The 12085-nt window shown below is 42.0% G+C and overlaps 1 protein-coding gene and 1 pseudogene across 1 annotated transcript; one reads left to right on the plus strand and one right to left on the minus strand.

Moving 5' to 3' along the window:
* Positions 1–1494: 1494 nt before the first annotated feature.
* Positions 1495–2420, plus strand: LOC127030912 (olfactory receptor 1L4-like; annotated as a pseudogene).
* Positions 2421–6421: 4001 nt separating this feature from the next.
* LOC127031212 (olfactory receptor 1009-like) lies at positions 6422–7360 on the minus strand. The gene has a single exon (XM_050917979.1). It carries the CDS (start codon positions 7358–7360, stop codon positions 6422–6424), a length of 939 nt encoding a protein of 312 aa, XP_050773936.1.
* Between the last annotated feature and the right edge of the window lie 4725 nt (positions 7361–12085).

A 12085-nucleotide genomic window follows, 5' to 3' on the forward strand; every position in this document is an offset into this window, starting at 1 on the left:
TTATTCCAGATCTTTTATGAATATGTTGAATAGGACTGGTCCCAGAATAGACCCCTGGGGGACACCATTATTTACCTCTCTCCATTCTGAAAATTGACCATTTATACATACCCTTTCTTTCCTATCTTTTAACCAGTTACCAATCCATGAGAATACCTTTCCTCTTATCCCATGGCATCTTACTTTGCGTAAGAGACTTTGGTGAGGGTCCTTGTCAAAGGCTTTCTGAAAATCTAAGTACACTATATCCGCTGGATCCCTTGGTCCACATGCTTGTTGACCCCCTCAAAGAATTCTAGTAAATTGGTGAGGCATGATTTCCCTTTACTAAAATTATGTTGACTCTTCCTCAACAAATTATGTTAATCTATATATCTGACAATATTGTTCTTTATTATAGTTTCAACCGGATTGCCTGGTACTGAAGTCAGGCTTACAGGGCTTCTAATTGCCAAGATCACCTCTGGAGCCCTTTTTAAAAATTGGCATCACATTAGCTATTCTCTAGTCATCTGGTACAGAAGCTGATTGAAATGATAGGTTACAGACTACAGTTAGTAGTTCTGCAATTTCATATTTGAGTTCCTTCAGATAAGCTTCAGCGAAGGCTCAGAAAAATCTAATATAGGCTGCAAGATAGAGAGACAATTTATTTATGATCTTAGATGCAAAATAAAGAAGAGATAATTATTCCTGCTGCCAGGTATCAGCCAATGCTAAAGTTATAAGGATTATGAAGAAGTGGGCAGGTTATTCCCTTAATGTCCATTGCATTTTCTTTCATCTTCCTCTGAAGTCCTGGTACCGGCCACTGTCACAAGGTACCGGGCTAGATGGACCAGTGGTCTGATCCAGTCTGGCTGTTCTGTAACCCTGTGTAGATTGGATGAGTAATTTTCAACCAATGAATTATTCATGAGTGTTTCCCTTCAACAGCCTGCTATCCTTACTCATTGTTACTGGCTGGTCACCAAAGCTACATAATATCATCCTCTCTGTACCAAGGGACCAGTAAGGTCTGCATATACCTACCACACAAACCTTAATGATGCCATAACCATTTAGTATGTTTACCCTGGTCCGCCCTTCCCCTTCTCTCAATTATTCTATAAACCAACTTCAGTGCCAGCAGTTGTCATGCTATTTGTGCTAAGTGAACTTAACCACCTAGATAGAAAGCCAATGCACCACGTACTTTCCAAGAAATCTTCAAATAGGTATTTGGTTGTCCATAGATCTTGTGTTAGTTCTTTGAACAAGGACACACTAGATCCATTCCTGTACACTTTATCACCTTTGACTCATAGTTTCAAGATTATCTAGAGGGGTTATATACCCAATGGTCATTGGAATTCAATTCTTGGGGAGTGGGCACATAATGCGGTTAGGCTCCTTTGAAAACCCCTGTCCTCACAACTGTCAATGTTTGTGTTATTTTTTCTCTTTACAGGTTAGCATTTTGCTCAACAAAAGAGTATGGAAAATCAAACCACAATGACTGAGTTTATTCTTATGGGACTCTTCAGTGACCCAAAGCTCCAAGTTTTCCTCTTCCTCGTGTTTTTGGTTATTTACCTAATCACCCTGCTAGGGAACATGCTGATCATGCTGGTGATAAGGGCTGACCCTCACCTACACACCCCCATCTATTTTTTCTTGAGTAACTTGTCCTTTGTAGATATCTGCTATTCCTCCATTACTGTCCCGAAGATGCTGGTGAACTTCCTATCAGAGCAGAAAACTATTTCTATCGACAGCTGCCTCATCCAGATGTTCTTCTTTCTGGCATCAAGAACGACAGAGATCTTCAAGCTCTCAGCCATGGCTATGATCGCTATGAAGCAATATGCCACCCTTTGAATTACATACAAAACATAAGCAAATGGGTCTGTATCTAGCTTGCCTGTGGGGCATTGACAATTGGATTTACTGTTGCACTGGTAAACATTCTTCTTGTCCTAAGAGTGCACTTCTGTATATTCAGCAAAATCAACCATTTTTGTTGTGAAATCCCTCCTGTTCTGCATATCTCCTGCAGTGACACCTTGGCCAATGAGGTGGTAGTTCTCACATCCAGCGTTATTGTAGGACTGGGTTCGTCATCAGTTATCATTGTCTCTTACATTCTCATCATCTCCACCATCCTCAAAATCCGCTCCACCGAGCGGCGTCACAAAGCCTTTTCCACCTGTGGATCCCAACCAACTGTGGTTCTATTATTCTGTGTAACAGGATGTTTTAAGTACCTGAGACCAGCCTCAAGATCCTCCTTTGTAAAGCTACTTACTGTGCAGTACAGCATCTTAACCCCTATGCTAAACCCCATCATTTACATCCTGAAAAACAAAGAGGTAAAGACTGCGCTGTGGAAAGTCCTAGGGAAAGGCCTACGTTTTCCAAGCACAATGGTTCCAAAATAATTGTTTAATAAAGATGCATCCATGTATGCCAGTAAAACCCTGATTCTGTTTATCTTTATGAGTATTGCGGAGTGAAAAGTAGAATTTTCTTCCCATGTGAAATTCTACTTTTTCAACATTTTGTTTTTTGCCCTGAAAACACACACACACACACACACACACACACACACACACACACACACACACACACACACACACACACACCTATATCTATGTCTATATCTAATCTGTATCTATATCTATATCTGTATCAACATAGATAGAGATAGAAATAGAAAAATGAAAAGTTCTGAAAGTTTTCAGTTCGGAAATGATAAGATATTTTACTGTGGCCTTTCTCAGTTGAAAGAAAACATTTCAGTGTTCCTGAACTGAAATATTTTGGTTCGTTTTTTGAAGGACTGACTTTTAAATAAAGTGGTTTGAGTCAATTCAGTATTAATCTGTGTTTCCTTATGGCCAGGTACAACTCCAGGGGAGCTATAGTTTGGGTCCCTGATACCTCTATTCTCTGTTAGGGTTTGTCTACACAGCAACTAGACACCCATGGCTGGCCAGTGTCAGCTGACTTGGGGTCATGGGAGCTGTTGCATTGCGGCATAGACATCTAGGATCAGGCTGCAGCTTGGGTTCTAGAACCCTGTGGGATGGGAGGTTCACTAAGCTTGGGCTCCAAACCGAGCCCCCAAGTCTACACGGCAGTGAATCAGCCCAGCAGCCTGCGTGCTATGAACCTGAGCCAGCTGGCAAGGGCCAGTCACAGGATTTTCTTTGCTCTGTAGACATGCCCTTATAGACCAGGTTCCCTGGCCAGATTACATTTTTCATTTGCAGTGACGTGACTCCCGCAGAGCATGATGATGGGTGATGAAACAAAGAACACTGTTAGCACTTGTGAGAAGAAGGAGAATAATAATAAGAAGTGGTGGTGGTGTTAGAGACTCGGATTTTCAGAGGAGCCTAAGGGGGGTAGACAATCAAATACCTTGAAATCAAATGGGAATTTAAATACAAACTCTCTGATGTTCATTTGAAAAGGTCTGTCTCAGCCGAAGAGTCAAAAGTATTAACATGACCCTGTAACTGTCCGACATTAAAGAGTGTTAAACACAGTTTGGGATTCGGTAATACAGAAATCTCAGCTGTTTAGTATAATCACACACACACCATTAAGTATCTTTTAAACTTTTTATTAATGATAAAAGGAAAAAAAGAAAAACCATTAAAGCATTTGAAATGTGAAGTATGAAATCAGGCTTTCATTCCGATAATATCCTTTGTTCCCTTTCCTGTTAGCTGGAAAGGTTTTTTTTTAAAGGAAACACCCCTTGTTCAACAATCTCTTAGATGATATTCAACATGGGAATAACTGTCTTTCTTGGGGCAAAGAGAAAAAGTGAGTTGAGATGGGTTGAAGCTGTCGTTGTTGTAAAAGACCTTTCCCATCTGCTAGAAAACCAAACAAGACAAGCACACACCAAAAAAAGAAAAGAAAAGAATAACAAGGATATAAAATGCAGCTTCTGTCTCTGGTGTTGACTCTCACTTGCAGTCTCACTGTTGGAAAAACACAGGCAGAGCACATGGTCTTACCAGCCACCCTGAAACTTGGCAAAGTTGAACGCGCATTGGGCTGTTTCGGTCACTGCATTTAGATGCCTCTCTGGTCACAAGCTTACAGCAGTGTTGAAAAATAAAATTGAAAAAAAACAACAGTTTTGGCTGGCTGACCCAGGCTCTTTTTAACCAGAGGGACAAAAGAGAGCTAGGAAAGAGAAAAAAATAAGATAGGAAGAAAAAGGACACACTGGGAGAGGAGGGTAACAGAGTTTCATATCCATGGTGGTGTTCAGCATTTAGCCAGAGCCATTGGAGGTGGCAGTGTCATGTGGCCCAATCTCTCTGACCCAATCTGGTCAGGATATCTCTCAAAATTAGGATGAAGAAGGTCCAGGGTCCCAGGACAAGTTGTGGGTTGCTACCATGATGATGAAACTTCATCCTTCCCCTTCTTCACTCAGCTGAGGTCATGGTTGCCAGCTTTCCCCCAAATGATTCTTCTTGTAAGTAATGGAAGACGGAGAGATGGGTGGAATAGCTCATTCCTACATTATTGTACTCACCAGTTAGGCCTAATTTCAGACACACCGATTTTGGTTCATTGATTGCTGGGCCCACACTTTTCTTATTCACCAGGCATGATCTTAGCACAGTCCTTGAATTATATTGGGTAGACGTTTTGTTTAGACTCATTCAGTCTTTCTTTTTCCCTTTTCCCATCAACATTTGTTGTTATAGGTTACTGTGACTCCTTATAAACTTTCACTGGCTTTTCGCAGTTGAGGTCCTAATTAGGGTAAATTTATGGACCCAGTTACCACAAAACTACAGACAAGAGTTTAAAGGAGTGTGAAAGTTGCTATTATTATCCCTAGGATTAACCTACATTTCCAGAGGTTCCTACAAGATATTGCTCCAGAATTCATATTAATATCACAGAGCAGGAGTAGGCAACCTGTGGCACACATGCCAAAGGTGGCACGTAAGCCAATTTTTACTGGCACACTGCTGCCAGCTGGGGTCCCGGCCGCCGCCTCTGCTCAGCCCGCTGCCAGTCTGGGCTTCTGTCCACTACTGTAGTGTATTAAATTTCTCCCTGTAGGAATATGCTACTTGTGGAGCACCAGGACTGGCAGCCATAAGTGGTACACCGTAAGTAGCCCATTCCTACAGGGAGAAATGTAATACACTAAACTCGGGAAGGGAAGGCTGTGCCTTCGCAAATAACCCTCCCCCTGTCTGCCCCCCCCCACTTCCTGCCCCCTGACTGTCCCCCTCATAACTCCTGACCCATCCAACCCCCCTGCTCCTTGGCTCCTGACCACCCCCTCCCAGGACCCCCTGACCTCTGACTGCCCCTCCTCAGAACCTCTCACTCATCCAACCCCCTGCTCCCTGTCCCCTGACTGCCCCGATCCCTACCCACACCCCCAACCCCTAACAGCCCCCCATCCCCAGGACTCCCACACCTATCCAACCACCCCTGTTCCCCATCCCCTTACCATGCCACTCAGAGCATCAGGTCTGGCAGCAGTAAGAAGTACAGGGTAAGTAGCACATTCCTATGGGGAGTGATTTAATACACTACAGCTGGCCCTGCTCAGCCGCTGACGGTCTGGAGGTTTCAAAATATATTCTCACACCCCTTATCAAAAATTACACTACAATTAGCTTAAAAACTTTAAAACTTTGCATATTACAGTAATCGTTAAAAATATATAATGTTAATAAATACGTAGGTTTGATGAAACAAAGTAATTTTACTTATGTGCCTGTGCTTATTTTGTGTTTTCGATGATTTACCTTCTAAAAAATCTTTCATGTCTTGCACCCCCAGAAAGATAAGAACCACTTCTTAAATATGTTAAAACCCTTATTTATTTTACATACAACAATAGTTTAGTTATATAATATAGACTTATAGAGAGAGACCTTCTAAAAAGTCAGAATGTATTACTGGCACGCAAAACCTTAGATTAGAGTGAATAAATGAAGACTCAGCACACCACTTCTGAAAGGCTGCCGACTGCTGTCATAGAGCAATGAAGATCATGTGGTGAACTCCCATTAATTTAGGCTTGGATTTTTTAAAAAGATTCTCAGAGATTTAGGCACAGAAATCTTCTATGAAAATCTCATCACTAACCTGTTTAATATTCACGGGCATTGTGGACCTACATCAGTTAAGTAGCTTTGAGAACTTCAGTGTAGGTGACTCACTAGATGACACAAGAAATGTAGAGAAGAGCCAGCAATTGAATTCAGATCTCATTAGTTGCAATCCAAAAGACCATCCTTCTTCTGTAGGGATAAATATCTTGAAATAAATTAAAGTAAATAAATACACATGTTCTCAGTCTATAGGACCACAATATAGAAACATCACTGGCCAATGTTTCTTCAATAAGTCTTTATTATACACCCAATGGATAACTTTAAAACTATTTGAGAAACTTGAATTTTCTTAGCATTTTCCGCAGAGCTGTTTTCACTTCTTTGTTTTTCAGGCTGTAGATGATGGGGTTTAACATGGGGGTCAAGATGCTGTACTGGATGGAAATTAGTCTGTCTGGCATTGATGCAGAATCTGTGTTTGGTTTCATGTACAGAAAAAAACCCGTCAGGTACAATAAACCCACCACAATGAGGTGGGAGCTGCAGGTGGAGAAGACTTTATGCCTGCCCACCACAGACCGTATCCTCAGGATGGTGGAGATGATGTGAATGTAGGAGATTAGAGTGAGGAGGAAAGAGCTCAATCCAAATACCACAAGAGTTGCAAAAAGCACCACTTCATTGATGGTGGCATCAGTGCAGGAGAGCTGTAGCAGGGGAGGGAGCTCACAGCTGAAATGACTGATTGCATTGGACCCACAGAAATGAAGGTTCAGCACAGGAACAGTATTTATCAGGGCATGCAAGAAACTCAAAGCCCATGTACTCAGCACCATCTGGACACAGAAACGTTTGTTCATTATGTCCAGGTAATGTAGTGGGTCACAAATGGCTGTGTATCGGTCATAAGCCATGACTGAGAGAGTGAAAATTTCAACTCCAACAAACAGAGTAAAAAAGAATATCTGAGTAATGCAGCCATTAAAGGAAATTTTCTTCTGCTGTGCTAGAAAGTTCTCCAGCATCTTAGGCACCGTTACAGAGGAATAGCAGATATCAACAAAGGATAAATGGGACAGGAAGAAGTACATGGGGGTGTGAAACTGAGGCTCAGCCTTTATCACTCCCATGATCACCATATTCCCAGCAAAGGTGATGAGATAAATCACTAAAAATACCAGGAAGAGGAACGGCTGGAGCTGTGGATCATCAGACAGTCCCAAGAGAATGAAGTCGGTCACCGTGGTTCGATTGTCCTTTGCCATTAATCCAGGAAACCCTTCCTCTGTAAGAACAGAAACAGAATTTGTTTAAATGAAATTGTGATTCACCTGTGATAAATAGATAGTGAAACAGAGAGATGATCTAAGTGATAGGGTAATTGTGAAATCATCTTTACTAAATCATTATTAACTCTCCATCGTCACACTTATCTTTGCTGTTTAGTCTCAGTTGCACAGGACATTGCATTTAGTATTTCCATTGCAGACCTTTCTTCTCTTTTGCTGGGAGCTCCATTTGCCTCTCTCCTGAAAACACTTTTCTCCCTCTAAGACCATGCAAGGCCCTGTTGTGCTCTCATTAACATTGGTACAGTGTAGAGACCCAAGCATAGAGCTGGATCCAGATACTTTAGCATAAATCCTCCCTTTCCAGCCTATTGTAAATACCCTTCCAACAATAAATACAACATAGAAAATAGTTGAGAAAGCCTCAAGGAACATAAAAGTCTTTAAAAAAAAACATTATATTTTAGTCCCTGTAGGCACTTCTCTCTACACCCCTCCATGGTTGATACCATCTCTGCTTCTGCCTCCCTTTTGACTAGAACATAAAATAATTATAAACCAGGGGTAACTTTCTTGGCATCAGAGGGCCTGATTCTCCTCTTACCATAGCATCAATGAGAAGTAATTCTACTGGATTTGATGGGGAAGATTCGCTCCCACTTGAGTTTTGTTGCTGAAAAGCTTATGTGAGAGGGGAATCAAACTTAAAGATTTTGTGTTTTTCCATGATGCCAAACATGGTGATGAAAGTGGGAATGTTCTGTAATATTTTTACAAGCATTGGTGTTGTCACCCATTAGATGAAGAAGGGTTAAAATCCTTCCCCTGGAACAGGGGACAAGGCATGAAGTGTATAGGTCATGTCCCTGCCTGGAGGGGTATGTTTGAGCCATCGAGGGTAGGCTGGAATCAACATATAGCACTGGGGGACACGGAAAAGACATGGGGAAACCCAGTGACTGAACAGGAACACTTAACAAAATGGAGGCATAGATGGGCTGACCATGTGAACACAGGGTGGCGTAGTCACAGGGGGACAATGGACTGGCAGTGTCAGGAGCCTGCACTAAGACCAGGGTTCCCAGCCGTGCACACAGCAGCTCTCATTTAGGGCTGAAAGTCAATGGGACACAGACAGATTATGCAGGAGCATGACATTGCGGAGCCATGGCACCTGCTAGTCTGAACTCTGCTTTGACCGTTGCTTCACTATGTGATGTCAAATGCTTCCTGGTGCTGTCTTCTGGCTGTCTCCAGAACTCTACCCTCTTCTGGAAAAGGCTGCTTTGGGCTGCTGCAAAGACTGCCTTGCATTGATTCCTGAAGGGGTAAAGTCTCTCTTAGGGCCTTGATTTCAGTTGGACTCACTGCAGCAATCTCACAGTGAGTAACGGGGGCGCTGGAGCCCAAAGACCCAGTCTCAGCAGCGTCAAGGCTATGTGGCTGACCCTTGTGGAAAAGTGTGACCCTTTGGGGTCTGGATACTCCCAGGAGACTGTTCAAAAGCCAGGACATAGCACAGAGCTGTAATCCCAAGGCAGCATGCTCTTATATCATTAGCATTGTTATTATATGTTATTCCGTATTGTATGACAGACACTACTGAGTCCCTCCTCATTGCCTGTAGACTTCTTTCCTCTTATTACTATATTAATGCTTCTGCAGCAGCAACTACTGGCTCTCCCATCATTATAGTTGCCGTAGTTTCTTGTTAGACAACACTGAACATCTCCCAGAGGTGGTCTTGCCCTGAGACATTCCAGTTTCCCACAGTTCTGCTGTCACCTGCAGCTCCAAGTCCCTGAACCATTTCAATGCCTACCTGCCTGGAAACAAAGGAACAAAAGGAGCTCAGAGATGTGGCCATTAAGGCCGCAATTAAGGAAAGTATCTTTAGGTCAGCACTTAAGCGTGTGATTAAGTTAAGCATGTGATTAAATTAAGCATGTAATTAAGTGCTGTTCTGAATAGTGGCCTGGAGGAGGAAGATTAGATAGATAGATAGATAAATAAGGTGGGTGAGGTGATATCTTTTATTGGACCAACTTCTGTTGGGGAAAGAGACAAGGTTTCTCATTTATCTATAGTTCTTCAGGGCTGGGATTAGTATAGACAGATCAAATTTGTGGCATGCAGAATCCTGCTTTGATCTATGATTCAACTGTGACTTCTTCAACTTTGAGCTGCAATTCAAGACCTCAGGCTAATCTAATAATTGAAACTGATAGCGAAGAAACTGAGTCAGCAGGGTGTCAGGAAAGTGGTTGTGAAAGCAGGGAAACACATTGTTTGGTGTCAAATGATAAATTCAGTGCCTGTTTGGGCCTCATGATAAATTCAGTGCAGGATCTCACAACAAGGGACATAGCTACGGAGCAAATGGGTGAGAGAGAAATAAAGAATCTTAATATTTATACCATTCAATGAAATCTCAAGGAAGTTGTGAGGAGGAGTGAGGGATTTGAAATCAAATAAAGAAAACCTCAATGATTTAATGAGCGAAGGCAAAAGACAGTGGGAAAAAATCATAAAATAATTCACAGAACTATAAAAATTACTGATCTTAAGTTTTATCTGAGGGACTCTTTTTGGGTCTTTAATGAAATTCGTTGATTGAAAAAAATTAGCCTCTTGGTTTTAATGTTCACCTTCATATGTACCCTCAATGCTGTTTGATTCACTAACACTCAGCATCAGTGATATTTTAACACATTGACCTGAAATAAATAATACAGCCAAACTCACCTGAGGACTGTGTGGGAATGAGAGAAACCATGAGATGGTAGTACTTGTCCTCTGAAGTTCTGGCGGCACAGATGAGAGAGTATCTATCTATCAATCTATCTATCTGTCTATCTCTTCCATATTTAAGGAAATTGCCTGTGTTTTATGCTGACCAGCCAAAACCTTTTTGGCATAGGAGGAATTGGGTAGAACAGAACGTGTTATATCCAGTCCTTCTTTCTCTTTCCTCAACTGAGAACAAAGAGATGGCCTTTATCTGACTTCAAATTTCTAATGAGTTCTGGGAGGAGGCTGTTTACCTTTAGGACCTGTTCCCTGAAGTCTGTGTTTACATCATATTTGTTTGCCATCACATAAAGTTCATCCTATGTTTAGTATATCCGCAGGTGTGAGTGGGGGCCAGGGTCAGGGTGTGTGATTGCTGGGAGGGTCTGCTAAATTTTAAAAGGATTAGAACTGGTGTTCAATCCAGGAGTCTGGATTATCACCAATGTACTGTGGAGCTGCTCCATGTTTGCAGAAAGGGAAATTCATGGATACTCATTCTCCAACACCTGTTTACTTCCACAAACATTTTGATGAGATGGCAAATGACTACAATGGAAAGTGCAAATGAATGGGAGATGTAGGGGAGTCATAGCCATGTTTTATTATGGAAAGGACACATCTGACATGCTTATCACCTCCCTGCCCAAACTCCCCATTGCTGACCCCCCGATTTCCCCCAACACAAGTAGACCCCTTAATTACATTTTAGTGCTGCAATTTGAACACATCTCACCATGTTGTTTCCTGCTGTCCATTTCCTCTGTTGGGTGTACTTTTCTCTTTAGTAGGATCAAATCTCCTTTTATTGCCTGCAGCCCCTTTCCCCTAATCCCACCCATGGTCATTTTCCAGGTTGATTGTCCTTGGGTTTTTCAAAGGGGTCTAAGGGAGTTTGGCAATGCCTTTGAACATCAATAGGAGTTTGGCATCTAACTTCATTAGGCTCTTTTTAAAAATTTCATAAATGGAATTGGTGCATTTTCTAAAGAACCTAAGGAAGCCCATGTGATGACCCATGTCTTGAACCCAGGCCAGGGAGTCACCACACAGCTGCCACCCAATGCCTACTGAAATCTGGTGGGCTGAGAAGCTGCTAACATATAATCCCAGCCAAGATGCCACACAAAGGAGCTCTGATTGAAAGATCACCCATCTCAGCCAATTGGTCCAACTACACCACAGGATCTCAGATGGGTTCTGTGGCCCCCTGGGTATCCACAATCAGGTTTCAGGGACCTCACCAAGGGCCAGGCTTCAGATCTGGGTGGAGGAGCTCAGGCTTCAGACTTTATCCAACATAAGTCATTGTTGAGAGAATGAAAACTCCGCAGCTAAGTGAATTAGGAACACTTGGCAAAAAAAAAAGTCAATTTTTGCCCATGGTTTTGACAAGAAATTTCTCAATGAAATGAAAGAACAGTTCTATTTCATTTTGCTTTAATTGCAAATTTTTACATTTTACTGGATTTTTTTAAAAAACAAATGTTGAATGACGTAGACTGTCTGAATTATAGAATTCATTTCCCTTCCTCTTTCCCCTTCCACTCCCAAAAATAGTGCACAATTTTCAAATAAAATAAATGGAATGTAATGAATATGTATTAGCATGCACCACACTGTCCTTTAGACCTTTACGTTTCTCAGTAGGCATGCAAAATAATGAAGAGGACAGATCACTTATTCAGAGCAATCTGGATGTCTTGGTAAACTGGATGCACTCAAACACTGTGTTTTAATATGGCTAAATGTAGATGGATACATCCAGGAACGAACATGTAGGTCACACTGACAGGATGGAACTATCCTGGGAGGAAATGACTTTGAGAAAGATTTGGGGGTTATGGTGGATACCCAGCTGAACATGAGCTCCCAGTGCAAGGCTGTGGTCAAAAAAGCTAATGCGATCCC

Source organism: Gopherus flavomarginatus, chromosome 11 (assembly GCF_025201925.1).
Source record: "Gopherus flavomarginatus isolate rGopFla2 chromosome 11, rGopFla2.mat.asm, whole genome shotgun sequence".
Taxonomy (NCBI): domain Eukaryota; kingdom Metazoa; phylum Chordata; order Testudines; family Testudinidae; genus Gopherus; species Gopherus flavomarginatus.